General features: G+C 48.2%; 1 protein-coding gene across 1 annotated transcript; it reads left to right on the top strand.

The window, feature by feature from the left end:
• Positions 1-11,273: 11,273 nt before the first annotated feature.
• On the top strand, positions 11,274-19,040 carry GAPDH (glyceraldehyde-3-phosphate dehydrogenase). Its single transcript, XM_035140942.3, has 12 exons — positions 11,274-11,308; positions 12,113-12,158; positions 14,177-14,276; positions 14,929-15,035; positions 15,151-15,241; positions 15,473-15,588; positions 15,754-15,835; positions 16,681-16,832; positions 16,927-17,005; positions 18,013-18,096; positions 18,493-18,590; positions 18,811-19,040. The coding sequence occupies exons 2-12, from the start codon at positions 12,136-12,138 to the stop codon at positions 18,878-18,880; spliced, it is 1,002 nt and encodes a 333-aa protein (XP_034996833.1). The 5' UTR covers positions 11,274-11,308; positions 12,113-12,135; the 3' UTR covers positions 18,881-19,040.
• The last annotated feature ends 606 nt before the right edge of the window (positions 19,041-19,646 follow it).

The raw sequence follows: 19,646 nt of genomic DNA, 5'->3' as shown, positions 1-19,646 counted from the left end.
CGGTAAGGAAATTTTACCATCAAGGAAGATGCATTAGTGGGTGGTAGGTATAAAAAAGCTGACTACCCCTGGTCAACCATGCAATTAACAAATCTAGACCTACATCCACAACATTAAATTCAACTAACAGAGGATCTAAAGCAAATATGGACCCTGTAAAAGTATTGGATGCAGATCATAGGAGTTGACAGTTCTACCACATGAAAAAAAATTCCTGCTCATAGAGCCTTATAGCTACAGTATTTGAAACCTGGTGACAGAATACGCTTTATTAAATCAACCCTAGTGTTAAATACCGTTACAGCATCAATTCATACTGGCTCTTGCTTACAGGCATAGAAAATTACTTAACGGAGCAACCATGTATCTAAAGCCTATGACAAAATGGTTTAGAGAGGAGGAAACTGTTGCTAATTATGGGGCAGTTATAGAAAATATGTGAGATAGGGTTGCAAGCTATTGCCAGCAGATGGCAACACAACCTCCAGTATCTCAGCGACAGCATTTGTCAGGAAGCTCCAAGTTAATCTTGAGTCTCATTTTCCAAGCCGTGGTCAGAAGGCGGGGAAGGGTGTCAGAAATGTTTTTAGCCTTTGAACAGCCAAACCATAGCTGCCAAGTTATCCCTTTTTTTAAGGGATTTTCCCTTATGCTGAATAGGCTTCCTCGCGAGAAAAGGGGAAACTTGGCAGCTATGAGCCAAACTGTTCCCTACAGCTACCACCACTACATTTAAGGATGATAGGCCTGGTCAAGGCCTAGGCTGGCTGACATGCTGCAATGATGGATAACCTCATAGAAAGAGCAGCTCCTGCTCAGCCTGATGGTTGCTGCCACAGGCACCTGACCCTTGAACACCATTTATTTATTGTAGCTTTTGTCAGACTTGAACAAATCTCTAAAGTCATAGATGCATGTGTGTGTGGCTCCATCTGCAATGCACTTTTAAAGCAGTATCCTACCACTTTGAACAGCTGAGGCTTCCCACTGCCAGGATCCCACCAGATTTTTTCGTTAGTCAGCAGTGGAAGTTGAGGTGGTGACATGAGCTTTATACTACATTTGCATGTTGAGCTATTGCCTCTTGAATATTTTTCATGTTAAGAGGCAGAAATTGTAAAAGCTTTTCTTAGCATGTGTGACGAAAGTCCTCTACTTTCCGTCTTTATTGTACAACCTACTTCTCAGATTGTGCAAGGCTTTAATGGGGATGTCCTGAGGTAAAGTCCACCTCCCACTATCCCAGTTATTCTCCTTATAAACCCCCCTCACAACGCTTGGGGTTTAAAGATTAAATGAAAGTACTCTTCCAGCCCAAGCTCTGAGGTGGATATGAGACTATTCCTAGTGTACACACCAGTAAGGGGTTCTCCTCTCTTGAGCTTTCCCCATTGCAAAGCTTTCCTCCCTCCCGAGGAAACTCTGTGTCACCCTTGAACCAGTCTCCCTCTTCCTCCTCCTATCGGTGCACTCAAGGGACAACAACCTATCCTTCCTGCCTTAGATAAGGGGTTTTGTCCTTTTAATGAGTATCCCCACCAGAAGAGCAATAGATACCTCTGCTGGAAAGATCACACAGACGATGGTACGGATGGAACTTTAACATTTAATGTCTTATGAACTTAACGGTTGCATTCAAGGTTCATGTGTACAAGCATGTGGTTTCAATGGAACTGTTCTTGTTAAACATATAACTTCAAACCTCACCAATTCCTCACCTAACACTACTCTATAAACCTATTCTACCATCACCCAAGCTCACACTCCCCTGCTTCATCTCCCTCTCTCTCCCCACTGTCATAACCGCTCTTTTCTCCTCATAGAATGTTCGTAACCCCGCCAGGAGGTGCATTAACCCTTCTACATCCAGGCTGTGACCAAATATATCATCCTAGGGTTATTTCGTTACAGCATGCTATAAAATATTGTTGCAACTGACAAGGTGCTGCAAGATTGTGGGGTGCTATGAAACAGGCAGCTCCACTGAGAGAAAATGCTCAAAGATAAAGTGTAGCATATTGCGATCTTCCTATGGCAGAGACACAGCTCTCGCTGCTGTGCCTTATCAATCTCACCTTTCAACTTTATCCACTTGCTGCCATGTCTCTTCCCCACCCACCCCAGCTTCAAGCCCTAAAATATACCACAGGGGTCAACTAGGAGCCATAACTAAACGAGTGAGAGTTTAGTGGTTGGGAAACAGGCATAGCTCAGTAACAGAGGACATGCTTTGTATGCAAAAGGTCCCAGGTCCAACCCTCAGCCTCCCCAGGTGTTGCTAAGAAAGACGTCTTCCTGCAAGGCTGGTGCCAGTCTGACTTGGTGTAAGGCAATTTCCTATGTTCCTAATAAATGGGTGTCTACCCAGCTGGTTACCTCCCACCACAAAGTACTAGGGTGTTCTGGTGATAGTACAAACTTCAGGCAAACGTTTGTGTGCCTGTGTCATTTGTCCTCTGGCCCCTGCAAGCAGAGTCCTTGCTGGCAATTGTTTGCTCATCAAACAGAACACTCGGATTGTGCAAATGCTTCGAGACTCAAAACCAGCTCTCTCCACTTTCCTTCGTAGTAGCCCAGAACATGTTGCCATCAAAGTCTCAATGCTACAATTCTACTATTCTAAATCCACTCTTGCAGCAATGTATTATGTGTACCCCAAGCAGCAAGCGAAATAAGGGGTGTACCTGCATCCCTTGGGTTTGGCATCGCTGGATACGATGATGCATTTTTGCTGTCTTTAGGATATATGGCTTCATTTACACACGTATTCAAGCCATAGCTCTGGATTCAGTACAGAGAGCAAGTAGATAATGTGTCTCTTTCTAGCTCAATTTATTACATTGGCCCCAGGACTTCCTTTTCTTTGTCACTCACAGATGATATCACCTCCAGTCAGGGGAGTAAGGAGAAGGCCTCGCCATTTAGCCCACTTTTCAGAAGCAGCTGCAGCTAGTAGCAGTTTATGTGGCCCACCAACTACATGTACTCTTTAGTCTTGAAGAGGCAAGACTTGGCAGATGACTTCAACCATTTTAGAAGCCTCTCTGCAGAATCCCATCTTCCAGATATAAAAATGCAGGCTTGGAGAGGACCCCAAATATTATACCTAAAGCACCATCCCTAATCCTATGACAGTCTTGTGCCTTCTCAGAGACTCTCCACCTGCTCCTTTTGCTGCCTGCCTGCGGTGTTGGTGGAGATTAAAGGCCACAATCCACACTCAGCCTGGTGCCTCACAGTTTCTGCTGGCTTGCCACATAGTAGCCCATATCCAATAGAGGGAATTACCATCCTAGTGCAGACAGTGGCAACGGGGTCTTCCTGCCTTCCTTGGCATCCTTTTAGTATCAAGTTATAAACCATCCCCCTGGCCTTTCGTTAAAGGTCATAACCTCAGCCAGGGCTAAACTTAGTGCCTTGGTCCTTCAGTAGTACTGGGAACAGCAGCTGGGTGATGAGAATCAGGTTACCTCCTGAGCCAAATGAACTTTCTCCAGCGTCTCTTGAAAATGGCACCTCCCACCATCTCTTCAGCCTTTTTTTGTCCTGTTTTGCAAAGCCACATAGGTCAAGGAACAAGTCAAGAGTTCCATTGCAAAAGCAATTTCAGAGGCATATTTTTTAAAAAAAATAAAAGTTCGATCTTTTGATCTGTGGTTCTGCTCAGAATCCCATGAGAGTGCAACCTTGATTTTTTTAAATGGAGAAATGTGTGTGTGCATGCAAGGATTTGTGCATAGCTGTGTGGCTAGTTAAGAACTTGTGGGCACTAATCACATATGTTAAATCCTGGCGGCGTTGAGTCTGTTTTGGTTCTCCTATCACTAGCTTAGGACTTTGGATTTCCTGGAATTCAGTGCTAGGAAAACAATAATGATGATGCAATTGTTGTCAATCGGATTCATTCATCAGTATGCGGATGATACCCAGCTCTATGTCTCTCTCAAATCAGAACCAGTGAAGGCCGGTGAAAGTCCTGTGTGAGTGCCTGGAGGCAGTTGGAGGATGGATGGTGGCTAACAGATTGAGGTTGAATTCTGACAAGACAGAAGTACTGTTTGTGGGGGACAGGAGGCGAGCAGGTGTGGACAACTCCCTGGTCCTGTATGGGGTAATTGTGCCCCTGAAGGACAAGGTGCGCAGCCTGGGAGTCATTTTGGACTCACAGCTGTCCATGGAAGGTAAAGGTAAAGGGACCCCTGACCATTAGGTCCAGTCGTGACCGACTCTGGGGTTGCGCGCTCATCTCGCATTATTGGCCAAGGGAGCCGGCGTATAGCTTCCAGGTCATGTGGCCAGCATGACAAAGCCGCTTCTGGCAAACCAGAGCAGCACATGGAAACGCTGTTTACCTTCCCGCTGTAGCGGTTCCTATTTATCTACTTGCATTTTGACGTGCTTTCGAACTGCTAGGTTGGCAGGAGCTGGGACCGAGCAACGGGAGCTCACCCCGTCACAGGGATTCGAACCGCCGACCTTCTGATCAGCAAGCCCTAGGCTCAGTGGTTTAACCACAGCGCCACCTGGGTCCCATGGAGGCACAGGTTAATTCTGTATCCAGGGCAGCTGTTTATCAGCTCCATCTGGTACGCAGGCTGAGACCCTACCTGCCCGCAGACTGTCTCGCCAGAGTGGTGCATGCTCTAATTATCTCTCGCTTGGACTGCAATGCGCTCTATGTGGGGCTACCTTTGAAGGTGACCCGGAAAGTGCCACTAATCCAGAATGCGGCAGCTAGACTGGTGACTGGGAGCAGCCGCCGAGACCACATAACACCAGTCTTGAAAACCTACACTGGCTCCCTGTACGTTTCCGAGCACAATTCAAAGTGTTGGTGCTGACCTTTAAAGCCCTAAACGGCCTCGGTCCAATATACCTGAAGGAGCGTCTCCACCTCCATCATTCTGCCCAGACACTGGGCAGGTCCAGCGCCGAGGGCCTTCTGACGGTTCCCTCGCTGTGAGAAGCCAAGTTACAGGGAACCAGGCAGAGGGCCTTCTCGGTAGTGGCACCCACCCTGTGGAACACCCTCCCACCAGATGTCAAAGAGAAAAACAACTACCAGACTTTTAGAGGACATCTGAAGGCAGCCCTGTTTAGGGAAGCTTTTAATGTTTAATAAATTATTGTATTTTAATCCTTCTGTTGGAAGCCGCCCAGAGTGGCTGGGGAAACCCAGTCAGATGGGCGGGGTATAAATATATTATTATTATTATTATTATTATTATTATTATTATTATTATTATTACCATATTATTATTACCATATTATTATTACCATATTATTATTATTATTATTATTATTATTATTTAGTCGTTTAGTTGTGTCCGACTCTTCGTGACCCCATGGACCATAGCATGCCAGGCACTCCTGTCTTCCACTGCCTCCCGCAGTTTGGTGGTTGTTGTTGTTATTATTATTATCATCATCATCCATTAAAAGCAGAGTCTTTTTGTCCACCATAATGGCAAAGTCTCACTATTGCTGAGACTCCTGGTTCAGCTATCTGAGTGTTGTCTGCACTGGCTAGAAGTCTCTCTTCAGGGAGTGAGACGGAACATTCCCAACCCCACCTGGGAATCCCAGGGATTGGACCGGAGGCCTTCTGCATGCAGAAGAGATGCTCTACTGCTGTATGTCTTTCCTATACAAACAGTAAGAGTGACATCTCTGCCTCTCAGAGGCCACAAGTCTGGAACACAGAGTTTCAGATCCTGCTAGTGTTCCTTGGCCCCTATCAGCATCAAATATCCTAACCTGCATTCAGTTAAGAGGCCATTTGATACTGTCTGCAGACATTTTACTCTGGTGCTCATGGTGCAAGGATGGCAAGAAGTCCCATTGGAATATATATTTCGCCTAATTGTCTTTTAATTCAGCAGGGCAACCATTTAAAAACTAAAGGTATTATCGGCCAGATCACATGTAGGCTTCTCAGGACTTTGTCAGGTGACAGATTTGAATTCATCTGAATTCATCACAGTGCCCTATGGCAAACTGCAACTCGGCTAAATGTCAACTCTCTCATGTTTTCCACACCATGTCTTTGATGCCAGATGTTTCTGAGCTCCATGCCACTTTGAAGGAGGAGGAAGTTAAATCAGCAGGTGCCAGGTGGGCCCACTGGAAATTAGGCAGTGGTCTCTCCAATAAACCATAGCCTACCTCAGTGGTGGGGAACCCTTTTCAGCCCAACGGTTGCATTCGCTTCCAAGTAACTTTGAGTGAGGGGGCATAAGCTAGTGGGAGTGGGGCCAGAGGCAAAAGTTAGAGAAGCAATAAATGTACATTTTACCTTTGTACCCTAGGCTAGTTTCTGCACACACACACACCCTGTAGCCTCCATCCAGACAAGCAAATGACACCAGAGGTCAAGGCCACATTCTAGCTGGGTAGATGCATTTGGGGTGCAAAGCAAGGCTAGCAAGCTGGGGAAGAGTTTTGAGGGCCAGAGACAGTATGGCCTGAAAGTTCACCTTGGGCCCCTAGTCTACCTTCTGTCCAACTCTGGCCTAAATGGTGCCTTTCCCCTGCAGCATTCTCTTTCCTCTAGATATGGTGCACTTTGCACTTTGCAACTCTCTTGTTGCTTGTTCTCTCGCTGCTGTACTCTTCAGCTAGTAATTTGCTTTTTGGCGAGAGTCCGTGTACATTTTGCACATTTCACTATGGTGGTGGTAGTGGTGCTGTGCCACCACTGGGAAGCTGCTGCTTCAGCCTAGATCCATTGCCTAGGTTTGAGACGTTTCCTTCTCGCCACCTTGCACAGTCTTGCAATAAGTAGGCAGGCGCTGCCAGTTCCACCGCTGTAACCTCACCCCGCTCAGCCTCCAGGCATGCTTGTGCCCAAACACTACCTGCATGTTCCCTCCCTGCGCAGTGCTTCTCGGGCTAACGCCTTCCGGGAGCTGCTAAGGGGGAAATGCTTCTTCTCGAATCTTCCTTCCAGCCCCGCTGCCCCTCTCGCTCCTGTAGCATCCAGCGACGATTGGCCCTTGGCTCCTGTTGGCGTGCGCAACCCCAAACTGCAAAGAGAAGGCGGGATTTCCGCTGTCACGTCCCTCGGGTAGAACCCTGGGGGACACTTCCCCTCGCCTGGCCTTATTAGAGATGCGGCTGTTACGGGGAAGAAGCGGGTCGGCGGGTGTAGCTGGGTCAATGAGCAATCGCAGCGCGGCCACAGCAGAAGAGAGCCAACAAAGAGCCCCAATTGGGGGCGAGGGAAATGGGAGAGCTGCCCTTGTAAAGAGAGGGAGCGTTTTGCAAAAGTTGGCCCATTGTATTTGGAACCGTCGCTTTTCACACACCAAGAAGCGGAGACACGAATCCCCAAACCGACCCCCATGACATGAGGGCTGCGTCTAAGAGTTTGCAGTCTTGTTTAAATTGAAGTTAAGTTCAGGTCTGCTGAAATTAACGGGACTTCCTCCTCGGTAAACGCGGGTAAGACTAGATTGCAACGGCTAGACGTTTCCCAGACATGCATATTTGGGAGCCCAGCTGATGCAATCTAGTCCTCCTCCTACCCAGGCTTGTTCATCGATATGTCTCATTGATTTCAACATAATTCCAATTAACGATGCGGAACCTCTTAGATTATTTAACTGCATTATTATTTAAGGCCAGGGAGCCTAGCTTTTCGAGAGTTAAGAAAGGTGTGTCCTCCATCCTTTTTGTGCAGCCCAATTTGTTCTACTTTCAGGGTTGTTACCATGTTCTGCGTTACTCAGTTTAATTACAGTGTTATGGTGTGTCAACGGTTTGCTGCGTTTTGAAAAGGTTTATGTTAAAACTTCCATTAAACCTTCAATTACAAAAAGGACACCCACTTTTTCCTGACCGCCGAGAAATCACAGTGCTGGCCTTCCTCATATGCATCTGGGGCGTTGATAATGATAATAATTTATTATTTTTACCCCGCCCATCTGTCTGGGTTGAATCCAAAGCGAGAAGAGTCAGCCACTAGGCAGGATAGAACACCATGTTATAAGAGAAAACAACTCTTTCCACAAAAATCAGAGCGGGGTGGGGAGCGGGGGTTGGCCCTCTCTTGTAAAATTAAATCAGGAAAGCTATGTTCGTTGGTTTTAGCCCAGGATAGAAGCGGCCTTGCTGCCGCCGGAGATTTAACGTGCCGGATACAAATGGAGCGCAAAAGGCAAGCGATACATTGCATCGCAATGTCTTCCTCTTTTTACGCAGTTACACGCGGCTTGGTCCCTCCGAACTTAGATGAGCTTTAAGAGTTCTGAAAGATACGGTCACATGATAACACTATTCCAAGCATATTTCCCCTTAACTGATGTCTGTACATTGCTCTCTTTTATTGATTTTATTTCCCATCCTGGAAGGTGGGATGAGATATAAAATCAATAAAAGGTTACAATATGTGCAAGACTGGGAAATAACAAATGTAAGGGAAACATTTCCTAACACACACACACCCGCGGGGGGGGGGGGAAGCACGTCTGTTGTTGCTTGGGAAACGAGCTGTTAATTATTCGGGGGGGGGATGGGAGAGGCTGGAAGGAAACCTATTTCTCCCAACCCCCATGCATGCCTGTGTTGGAAGGCTGGGTTTCGCTTTGCGCACTCTTACCGTATTAACTGTGATATAGGCGTTCCTTAATAGCCGCCGAGGTGGGGAGAGGAAGGAATTGGGCAGTACCCGAGGCTTTGCTGAAGGTTCTACTGAGAGTCTTGGCCCAAGTGGCACTTCTCCAGGGATGACTTTGAGTGGCTTCTTAAACGGCATAAGCCTTGTCAGGGGCTGATGCTCTTAACTCAGCCTATGATAAAAATCCACACTCCTCCATTCAGTTCAGACATCTAACTACTGGCCAATGAAATGCAGGTAGTAATTCTAATGTAAAGGTAAAGGGACCCCTGACCATTAGGTCCAGTCGTGACTGACTCTGGGGTTGCGCGCTCATCTCGCATTATTGGCCGAGGGAGCCGGCGTATAGCTTCCAGGTCATGTGGCCAGCATGACAAAGCCGCTTATGGCAAACCAGAGCAGCACATGGAAACGCCGTTTACCTTCCGGCTGTAGCGGTTCCTATTTATCTACTTGCATTTTGATGTGCTTTCGAACTGCTAGGTTGGCAGGAGCTGGGACCAAGCAACGGGAGCTCACCCCGTCACAGGGATTCGAACCGCCGACCTTCTGATCAGCAAGCCCCTAGGCTCAGTGGTTTAGCCCACAGTGCCACCTGGGTCCCTTAATTCTAGTGTAGAGCAACACAATTATGGGGTGTCTGCGAACCAGATCTAGGTCCTCTGCATCTTGCTTACAAAGGCCTTTGGTCCATGTGTCACCTACCTGCAATCTTCATTCCTGTTCTTCCGGGGCGGTGAGGTTAGGTGAGGCAACTGCCTCAGGCTGCAGGATTTACAGGGGCAGCAGATTGATAGTTCCTTCCCCTCTTGTTCCCACTGTGGATCTTCACTCAACCCTTCTTCCCTGGTGGCGAGTCATTTTGTGGTTTGGCTCAGGGGCCAGAATGTCTTGGGCTGGCCCTGTGTCCCTTCCCCCACTGCATCCTCTGCTTCACATCCCCTCCTGAACTTCCTTAAAGGTAAAGGGACCCCTGACCATTAGGTCCAGTCGTGACCGACTCTGGGGTTGTGGCGCTCATCTCGCTTTACTGGCCAAGGGAGCCGGCGTACAGCTTCCAGGTCATGTGGCCAGCATGACTAAGCTGCTTCTGGTGAACCAGAGCAGCGCACAGAAACACCATTTACCTTCCCGCTGGAGTGGTACCTATTTATCCACTTGCACTTTGGCATGCTTTCAAACTGCTAGGTTGGCAGGAGCAGGGACCAAGCAACGGGCGCTCACCCCATTGCGGGGATTCGAACTGCCGACCTTCTGATCGGCAAGCCCTAGGCTCTGTGGTTTAACCCACAGCGCCACCGGCGTCCCTTAGGGCTTCCTTAGGGCTCACCAAATGGGAATTCTTCTCAGGGAACCACATACCCTCCTTCTAGCATCTCTCTGCTAAAACACAGCAAATCCACAATATTTGCAGTCCAGGTCACTCTCCCCCCCCCCCAAATCAGCTCCAATGATGGCTGACCGTCTTGCTTGCATCCTCCCAAGGAGAAATGCTGCCTTGGATTCCCTTTACTGCTGATCTGTGGCAGCAGTGTGGAGGCTGGTAAGCTAGGACACATGCACAAAACATCTTAGGGATGCAAAATAAAACAGTTCTTTAAAAAAACAACCCCAAAAAGGGTTCTTTGGAGTGATGAGGGTGTGTTTTTTGTGTTTGTTTGTTTGTTTTTAAGAACCATTTTGCACGAAAGGACAAGCAGTACTACATATCCTGCAAAAGCAGCTGTGGACCTTATGGCCACTCTGTCTTACAAAGAGGCATTCATCAGCTCTCCAGAACTGCCTTCTGTTTCCAGCAGTGGAGGGCTGGTGGCTTGGAAGGTAGACTGCCTCCAGCATGGAGGTTCCATGCCACCTTTATGGCTAATGTGGGCCCCAAAAAATCAATGGCTGGCATTTAGGTGGCCAGGCAGGTATCTCCAGGAGTCCATGAAAAACAAGGCCTATCCAGCCTCTGAGCTTTGGAAATCGCAGCAAGCTGTCCTGGCAGGTTCAGGGCCTCAGTTCAGCACCCAAAAAACCCTTTTGTTGGAATGGTGCTATTCCAGCACAGGTGCTGTTCACCTAAGTAAGAAAGAAGGGCACATTCCAGACCTGCCGGTTGGGAAAGGGAAGGGAATTTATGCCACCGGGAAGGCTTGACTTGCTGGTGCTTGTTGATCCCTGTTGTAGGGTAGTTTTACTCTGATTGTTCTTGGCTGGAGTCCTTATTTTGTCCAAGGGAGCCCTCAGATTTTCCGTTACCATCCCTTCCTGGACGGGGAAAAAGCGCTTATAATAGTGAACCCACTCCGCGGCCTTCACTTTAGCTAGGTGGAATAATGGGTAAGTAACGAAAATTCTCCCTCGTGCCCACTTTGGAGACCTCGGGGGTGCCTGGTTTTTTTGTGGTATCCCTCCGCCCCAAAACACGTTGATGGTGAGGCGATTTGGCGGGAAGGAGCCAGGGCTATTTCTTCCCTCTGAATAGGGGCAGGAAGCGAGGGCGCGGGGGCTGGGGAGCCTCCACTCGCGCCATTAGGGCCGCACGTAGCCTCCCCTCGGGCGCCCTCGGGCTCTGATTTGGCGCCTGCGCTCGGGGCCGGGCCTCGCTATTACCATACGGGGAGGTATAAAGGGCCGGGCGCCGGGGCCCTTCCTCCTCACCTCCTCACTGCACTGCGGAGCTGAGTTAGGTCAGGGACCCCTCGGGTAAGAAGAGGCAGAGGGGCGCGAGGAGGGAAGGCAGCAGGTGTCGGGATTTCGGGGGAAGGTGGAGGAGGGGGAGACGGTGCTGCTGCTTTGCAAAGTTAATTTGGGGCGGGGAGGAAGGAAGGAAGGGCGGCAGCGGGGCTGGTTGTGGGGCAGCAAAGAGCCCCTCTCCAAAGGGTCTTCCGCGTCTCCTCAGCAAAGGGGGTTCCGGCGCTTGTTTGTGAAGAAGTCCCATAGAACTCAGTTGGGGGGTGGCTTTACTTCTGAGGAGGCGCGCCGTGGGGCGGAAGGGGGTGGTTCGCTCTGGTAACCGGGAGCTTTTCTCCTCTTCGCCCCACCAGCCCTCGGGCTGCGTAGGTAACAAAGTTTCCCGGGCCGACTTCCGTGAGGGGGGAGCCTCCCTGGAAAGGCGGCCGCGGAAGCTCATTCTTCTCGTGGGGCGAAGTTGGGATGGGGGGAGAGGTTGGCGGAAGGAAATGTAACCTGGCAGCGTTTCTTTAGTACAATGATCCCCCACTACACCCCCCAAAAAAAGATTAGAAGCAACTTTCGTTGCCTCTTGTATCCTGAGCTTCGCTTCCCTCTGCTCTGCCGGGTGTGGGGCGGCGTCTCTCTCTCTCCGCCTAAGGGGACATTATCCTGATGGGGGGGGGAAGCAGAGACAAGGACCCCTTTGATCCTGGGGGGTTCCTCTGGCATGAATCGGGGTGGGGTTACTGGAGTGACGGGAGGGAGCCCTCCTTGAGTTTTGGGGCAAGATAAGCAACCTTGTATTTTCTGGATATATATTTTTTTCTCTCCCAGGATCACAATTTCCAGAGACGAAAATGGTGAAAATCGGAGTTAACGGGTGAGTTTTCGGAGGGGGCGGACGTGCGGCGAGGCTGCCTTAGCATGGCAGGGAGGAAGGGGCGTGTAAAGTGGGGAGGAGGAGGAGATCTGGTTGCTGGGAGAAGTACGGGGTGGCTGCCCCCTGGGAGAACTTTTGATAACTTTCCAGCCAATGAGAAAGCGATGGCGCCTGGCTGCCTGTTGCTGTCTCTTGTGGCAGTTCTTGGGGGACCCGGCTTGCATTCCTGTCCTTTGCAAGGACATCTGAAGGTCACTCTGGCTCCTCTGGCTCCACCCAGCAGCTGCTCCTCTCAAAAAAAGGATCTTCTTGTGTTCTTGTCAGCCCAGCTGCCCCATTAAAACAGGTGGCACCCAAAAGGGGTTTTGTCCCCATCTTGATCTCTGCGTGTAGCCCAGGGCAGAGAAAGCACATGGGGCAAGCCAGTGGCCAGGATGTGCCTAGGCATGAGAGGAGTGGTGGTGTGACTCACTTCCTTGAGCTTTGCACTGCTGAATCACTTGTGGCAGGAAGCAGCATCAGTGAGACTCCCTGGTCCTCCCCTTCTTTTGCAACTCTGGCCGTTTCCCCCTGCCCTGCAAATCAAAGTGAAACTCTGTGCCTTTTGGTCTGAAGGGCTCACAAATAATGTGACCTTCTGCACTACACCCCATGGAAGCAGAAAATTGTAACCAGATAACATGCAGCTTGGTGCTGGAGGGGGGGGGGAGCTGGCTCTAAAGTTAGTGCTTGACCTTTCTGCAATGGCGGGATGGTGCTCTAAAGGAAGGGGAGAGGTGTCTGGATGCAACATGAGAGAGCGAGCCTAGCCTGTCTAAGCAATACCTTTCCCATCTCAAGGCTGCTAATTAAATACTCCAAAGCAGCGTCCCGAAAGAATTCCCATAGAGCTGAGTGGCAGACTGCATGCTTTGCATTCAGAGAGTTTTGGACTCTGCCTCTGCCTCAGATAAGGGGGAGCTGCTTATTGGTTTGTTCCCACAAGTTGGTTGGGAATAAACCATGTGAGGCAAGTGGAATTCCCCAGAGCAGCTTCATAGGGAGGGTAGGACTTGCATTTCTGCATGGCGGCTTAATATCTTATCTAACACCCTCACAGTGCCATGAGCAGTGAATCTCTGCAAATCAGGCAGTAACTTTTCAAGCACATGAAGTTGCTGAGCAGTGATTTGAGGTTCATGATGAAAGTGGAGAGATCAGAGCCTCCTCCATCCACATTTTTCTTGCCCCTCATTAGCTGCCTGTTCCGAGCATGGTGGCTTGGCCTCTCATGCAAAAGATGTTCTTTGTCTCAAACACAAAGCCTTAGTCACATGACCCCAAAAAAGAGCTCTGGTTGTAGGGCTCTGGAAGGTTTGCAGAGGTGGTGTTGCATGTCCTTAGTTGGTGTCCTTGCTGCAATTGTTCTACTTCCCCTCTCCCTGCATTTCTCTCACTGGTCCTTGACCTCCAGCCACAGGAGAAACTGAGAAAGGCCAGAGCTCACCAGAGCAGATGATTGTTCTGTGTTGGGAGATGCCCCTAACTTAAGGCAATATAATGCAGCTCTCTTGGGCATCAGACACTGGCTTGCTGGTTCAGGGTGCCAGAATAGGATTTGGACAGGTCTAGGCTGTGGGGCACAATCTACTCTGAAGGCTTTGGCAATAAGCCTAATTTGAAACTAACTGGGATTGTGCATTTTTGTGAGGCTTGCACAGAGTATTTAGATAACAGAAAAATGTTGGCTACATTTCTTGTGTGCCTAAGGCAGAACATATTTATAGAATAAGCCTGCTTTTCTCTCAATGGGGTTAGGCTCAGGTCTAAGCCCTCCTCTAGCTTGGTACCCTCCAGCTGATTGCCAAGTTATCATAAGCTGCAGTGTGATGTGCCTGATCACTACTGCTTCTCCCCCTGCCCCAATTACTTGATATTTTGATACTTTCTTAAAGTACTATTCTCTGTTGTTGTTTTTTGCTAGATAGAGAGAATTCTGTTTTTGCTTCCTTGTGACGGTTGCTCTCCTCTTTCTCTAGATTTGGCCGCATTGGCCGTCTGGTCTGCAGGGCTTCATTTAACTCTGGAAAAGTTGAGGTTGTGGCCATCAACGACCCTTTCATTGATCTGAACTACATGGTGAGAATCCAGTTATTCTTTCTATCTAAAGTCAAAAAGCAGGCTATGGCCTTACCTTGTGAACATGTATTTGTGTTACTAAACAGTATTCTTGGTATTTTTCCAGAGATCTGGCAAATGGTAGCAGTTTCTTTCGGGGAAGACAGTCTACAAGCTGGAAGCAGCATTGGGTGGTTAGGGGTAATGGAGAATTGCCTCTTCAGATTTTAGAATAAAGCCCCTCCCCAAGCTGAAGACTACAGAGTATGAGCCAAATTGGCACATAACGCATAATAATCACATTGTCCCTAGTGAGATGCTGAAAGTTGAAACGCAACTTTCAAAGGACCAGATACAGAGAGAGGAGTAAAAGGTTCTGAAGAGAAAATACTGCATGAAGCGGCCCATAAGAGTTTTTGTGCTCTTGTGTGACCACAGCAGTACTTTGCTTTCACCCCATGACCATAACACACAAACAGCAACAGCAACAAACCTGCCTTTCTACTTTTAGTTCACACAGCCCTTTCTCCATGGAGTTGTGTATTTGAGTGTAGCTTGGGATGTGGGGAAATTGCATTGGGGATTGAGAAAGGGGGGAGGGCAGACAGTGTGAGGGATTAATGTGGAACCAGACTACAACAAAACTAATGTTCTGAATGTCTCACTCTCTTAGGTCTACATGTTCAAGTATGACTCCACTCATGGCCGTTTCCATGGTGAAGTGAAGGCCGAAAATGGGAAGCTCGTGATCAATGGACATGCCATCACTGTCTTCCAGGAGTGAGTAAAATATCTCCACTCTTACCTTTCCTTGCTGGCTGGGCAGGATCTGGCTCTATCAGAAACTTGCAGAGTCTAAAACTCTTGCTTCTTTTTCTTCTTCTTTTCTCACCAGGCGTGACCCTGCCAACATAAAGTGGGGCGATGCTGGTGCACAATATGTTGTTGAATCCACTGGTGTTTTCACCACCATTGAGAAGGCCAGCGTAAGTAACTTTTATGCAGATGGGCAGGAGGAGAGGTGTCACAAACTGGTGCAGGAGTTTTCTGTTTTCCACTCCCGTTTCTCGCCCTAGCTGAGCAATGATAAGGATAACATAGTTTGCCTGATCCACATGGCTGTAGGCTTCCTTAGTAGCAAGATTCTTCTTAAATAACGCATCCTCTATCAGTCTTGGAACATTTTGCTACAGTTCTTGCTTCTTTCCCCCTTCCAGGCTCACTTGAAGGGCGGTGCCAAGCGTGTTGTAATCTCCGCCCCATCAGCCGATGCTCCAATGTTTGTGATGGGTGTCAATCATCAGAAGTATGATAACTCTCTGAAAATCGTCAGGTGAATATGCAAGCGAAACTGCGGTACTGTAATAGTAACCGGAGCAGTGTTGCTCGCAGGCCTATTAACATTGGGCCAGGAAATTCCCGTGCCCCCCCCAAAAAAAGAATATGGATGAGGTTAAGAGTTGTGATGCTCCATATAAATGCCCTCATTTCCTTCCAGCAATGCTTCTTGCACCACCAACTGCCTGGCACCCCTGGCCAAGGTCATCAATGACAACTACGGCATTGTGGAAGGCCTTATGGTAAGTTATTGCATGCTCCTAATAATGCGCACTCCCCATTACCAAAGTCCTCCACTGTGGAGGGGGAGGCCTAGCCCCCCCCCCCAACAGATACCCCAAGCCCTTCCACATATTGTAGGGCTCCAGCTCCCATCAGCCAGCATGGTCAGTGGTAAGGGATGATGGAAGCTGCTGTCCAGCAACAAATTTATCCATCCTTAGTGTAGCCAGATTTGCAGCTCTTCAGAATGTTTCTATCCTTCCCCTTCTGGGTGTACCAGGGGGAAAGTGCATAGTAATATATAATAATAATTTATTATTTATACCCCGCCCATCTGTCTGGGTTTCCCCAGCCACTCTGGGCGGCTTCCAACAGAAAAATAAAACACAGTAATCTATTAAACATTAAAAGCCTCCCTGAACAGGGCTGCCTTCAGATGTCTTCTAAAAATCTGGTAGCTGTTTTTCTCTTTGACATCTGTTGGGAGGGCGTTCCACAGGGCAGGCGCCACCACCGAGAAGGCCCTCTGCCTAGTTCCCTGCAGCTTGGCTTCTCGCAACGAGGGAACTGCCAGAAGGCCCTCTGTGCTGGACCTCAGTGTCCGGGCAGAATGAGTATTCTGTCCAATTACTTGCTAAGATTTTGACTCTTTCCATTATTGCATCATACATTTAAACCCTCTCTGCTTCACTGCAACCATTTCTCCTCACACTGAAATGCTGTTCAAAGCTTAACCACAAATGAAAAGTCGGCTGAGAGGAACTATACAGTTCAGAGCCCTTCCTCTCAGTAGTGTACATAGAGGGGGGGACATCTTGTGCTTGGGGGTGAAAAATTGGTCTCTCTTGCCTCTTCTCTACCCCAGACCACAGTCCATGCCATCACAGCCACACAGAAGACTGTGGATGGTCCCTCTGGGAAACTCTGGCGAGATGGCAGAGGAGCTGCTCAGAACATCATCCCAGCATCCACAGGTGCAGCGAAGGCTGTTGGCAAGGTCATCCCTGAGCTGAATGGGTAAGTCCTCTTGTCTCTGGGTGGCTTCTGAGGGAAGGGTACGAAAGTGAGGAATGCTTTGCACCCTAACCTGAGCAATCTTCTACACCCTCAGAAAACTCACAGGGATGGCTTTCCGCGTCCCAACTCCCAATGTTTCTGTCGTGGACTTAACTTGCCGCTTGGAGAAACCAGTGAGTATTTTGGAACCTGCAGCGCCTTTCCATCTGGCCTTGTGTAGAAATCCATCTTTGTAGCTCTCGGTAATACTTTGTAATGCCTGCCTGTACAGAAACCACAAAAGGGGGTTGCACCTCCTAACAATGCATCATGAGCTGTGGATTTATGTCTAAACGAGCACAGCTAGGGCTGGACTTCTCCTATGAAGTCCAGTCTCCTCTATGACCCCCCCCCAAAAAAAGTGGCAGGTGATGGTGGCAGAAGCCAAGATCAATCTTGCCCATTGTGGTTGCCACTGGTCACTCTAGTCCTTCCTTATGCTTAAATATATATACTTTGGGATACTCCTAATTTTATGTTTGCTTTTAAAAATATATTATTATTATTATTATTATTATTATTATTATTATTATTATTATTATTTTCTGCAAGTAAATGTGTTTTGCGCCAGGGCAGCAGAAGTAAACTCCCATTTTATTCCTGCAGCCATGATAGTGAAGTTTTGCGTGTGTGTGTGTGCGCGCACACGGGGGGGGGTTTCTTCTGCTATATAAGGAATGTAGAAATAGTTGCAAAGCACGGACTGGTGGATTGGGGGGGGGGAGAGAAATGTCAATTGTGTCCACATGGCCATCTAGAGCAGAGTCTCCTCATCAAGACCATTTGAATCCAGCATCTAAATTTATATAACTGCACTACTGGACAAGCATGCCAAGTTACCACGCTCCTTCCGCTTTAACTATAGGTAAAGCTTCAGGAATCATGTGTTTCCATCCAGTGCAGATAACAGGATGTTTATTGGGTGATGACATTTTCTGGCTTGCTGAAAGTGAGATAGCACTAAACCTCTTACTGAAAGGAATTGGGAAGCAAGAGACCAGTATGCCCTGGGTGGCGCAATTGCACAAAGCTTCTCCTTTTCCCAGCCTTCTCTGGCCTGTGTCTTAAGTAGTTTCCATAAGCTCCTGCACAGCTCTGGCAGGTAGGGCCATTTTAACATTTCCCATCCTTTTTCACACAGGCCAAGTATGATGACATTAAGAAGGTTGTGAAGGCAGCTGCCGATGGCCCTATGAAGGGTATCCTGGGATACACCGAGGACCAGGTAAGCCACTGTGGCTGCTTCAGCAGACTGTCAAATCTGGATTTTCTCTTCATGTATACACACAATTTGTATGGAGAAAGCACATTGGTACATTTTGTATCAATTTCTGCTACCATGATAGTGTCAGTAAAGATAATTTTGGACATTGAATGTATCTATATGATACATTTTCTTTCCTCCGTCTTCTTCCTTGCCCTACGTGACTGGCAGCATGTGGTTTCATCCTGCATTTCTTCCATATTGGAACCCAACGTGTACATACTCCCATACACCTTTAGACCATACCAGTTTTGCTTCAAGTTTCTACACCACGTTGCCCTCTGTTGGATAAAATGTGAGATCATGTTTTGAGACTTGTGTTGCCTTGTATTGTGAGCTTCCCTTCTTCTCTCAAAGGTTGTCTCCTGTGACTTCAATGGTGATACCCACTCTTCCATCTTTGATGCTGCTGCTGGCATTGCTCTCAACGACCACTTTGTGAAGCTGGTCTCCTGGTAAGAGATCAAGCTAGATAAGTTCTAGAGTTGTGTAGGATCAAGGAACTTCTTGATGTTTTAATTGCTATGGTAATCCAGTGGCCTGCTGAAATTTGGGGAGGGGGGACACAGTATAGACTTTCTGCAATCTTCCTACCACTTGTCAAATTGGGGGAGGCTATTTTACAATGCGATGATACTGTAGGTAACCCTACTATCCCCCTGCCTTTTTTTCCAGGTACGACAATGAATATGGATACAGCAACCGTGTGGTGGACTTGTTGGTTCACATGGCATCAAAGGAGTAAAGGCAGAGTTCCATTTCTTACTTTCTTACAACTCGGCTCTGTATCTTGCAGTAAGAGGCCTTCTCTTGTTCCACCTGCCTCTGAGGAAGTGGAGAGGCTGGAAGAAACTTGACTGTTTCAGTAACATCTCCCCTCTCAATAAAGTCATCACTGTCTCAAATCCTTGTTCTCTTCCTTGTTGTTGTTGTTGTTGTTGGGGAAGTGAGGGTGTGAGCACAAAGGCTGTCCTTTCCCCCCAAAAGAGCTGGGCTGCCTTGAAAGTTGATAGGCGCAGGACAGAGTTTCTGCATGAAAATTCCCCACTTGATGGCTGCATTGCTGAACAGCAGTTGTACTACTGTATGGACCAGCAGGCATAGTGGTGATGCTGCCAGCTGCCTGGCTTAGAGTTTTGAGGGCTCAGAATGCCTGTAGCTGAAGGGGTCAAACTGCTGCGGCTTAAAGAATGAGCAACAGAAGATAACCAAGAGCAGTTGCCGCTTCATTGGGGGGTGGGCACACACACCTTGACTTGCTGGTAAAATCAAACATAAAACCATGTGATTGTGCTTAGCCAATGACCCATCAGGCTAGTCTTCATTTTTTACTGTAAAGCTCACACAATTGTACTCCACCTGGCTGCAACTACTTTTGAATGCTGGAAGCCAAAACCAGGGCAACATCGCTCAGATCTTCACCTAGCTAGCTAAATTGTTCCATTGTGTCAGAATGGCTGTTGCCGTCAATAAGTTTTGACATCTGTACTCCTCGAAACTGAAGCCCATGT

This window comes from Zootoca vivipara, chromosome 15, assembly GCF_965207765.1.
Source record: "Zootoca vivipara chromosome 15, rZooViv2.hap1.1, whole genome shotgun sequence".
NCBI lineage: Eukaryota > Metazoa > Chordata > Lepidosauria > Squamata > Lacertidae > Zootoca > Zootoca vivipara.
This window is presented reverse-complemented; position numbering and strand designations above follow the sequence as displayed.

What these genes read in the sequence shown, in the direction of transcription:
- GAPDH (XM_035140942.3), top strand. Translation starts at nt 12,136, where the DNA reads ATGGTGAAAATCGGAGTTAACGG. An exon ending in CCACCATTGAGAAGGCCAGC is followed by an intron (nt 15,242 to 15,472) that starts GTAAGTAACTTT and finishes TCCCCCTTCCAG; the next exon opens with GCTCACTTGAAGGGCGGTGC. An exon ending in GCATTGTGGAAGGCCTTATG is followed by an intron (nt 15,836 to 16,680) that starts GTAAGTTATTGC and finishes TCTCTACCCCAG; the next exon opens with ACCACAGTCCATGCCATCAC.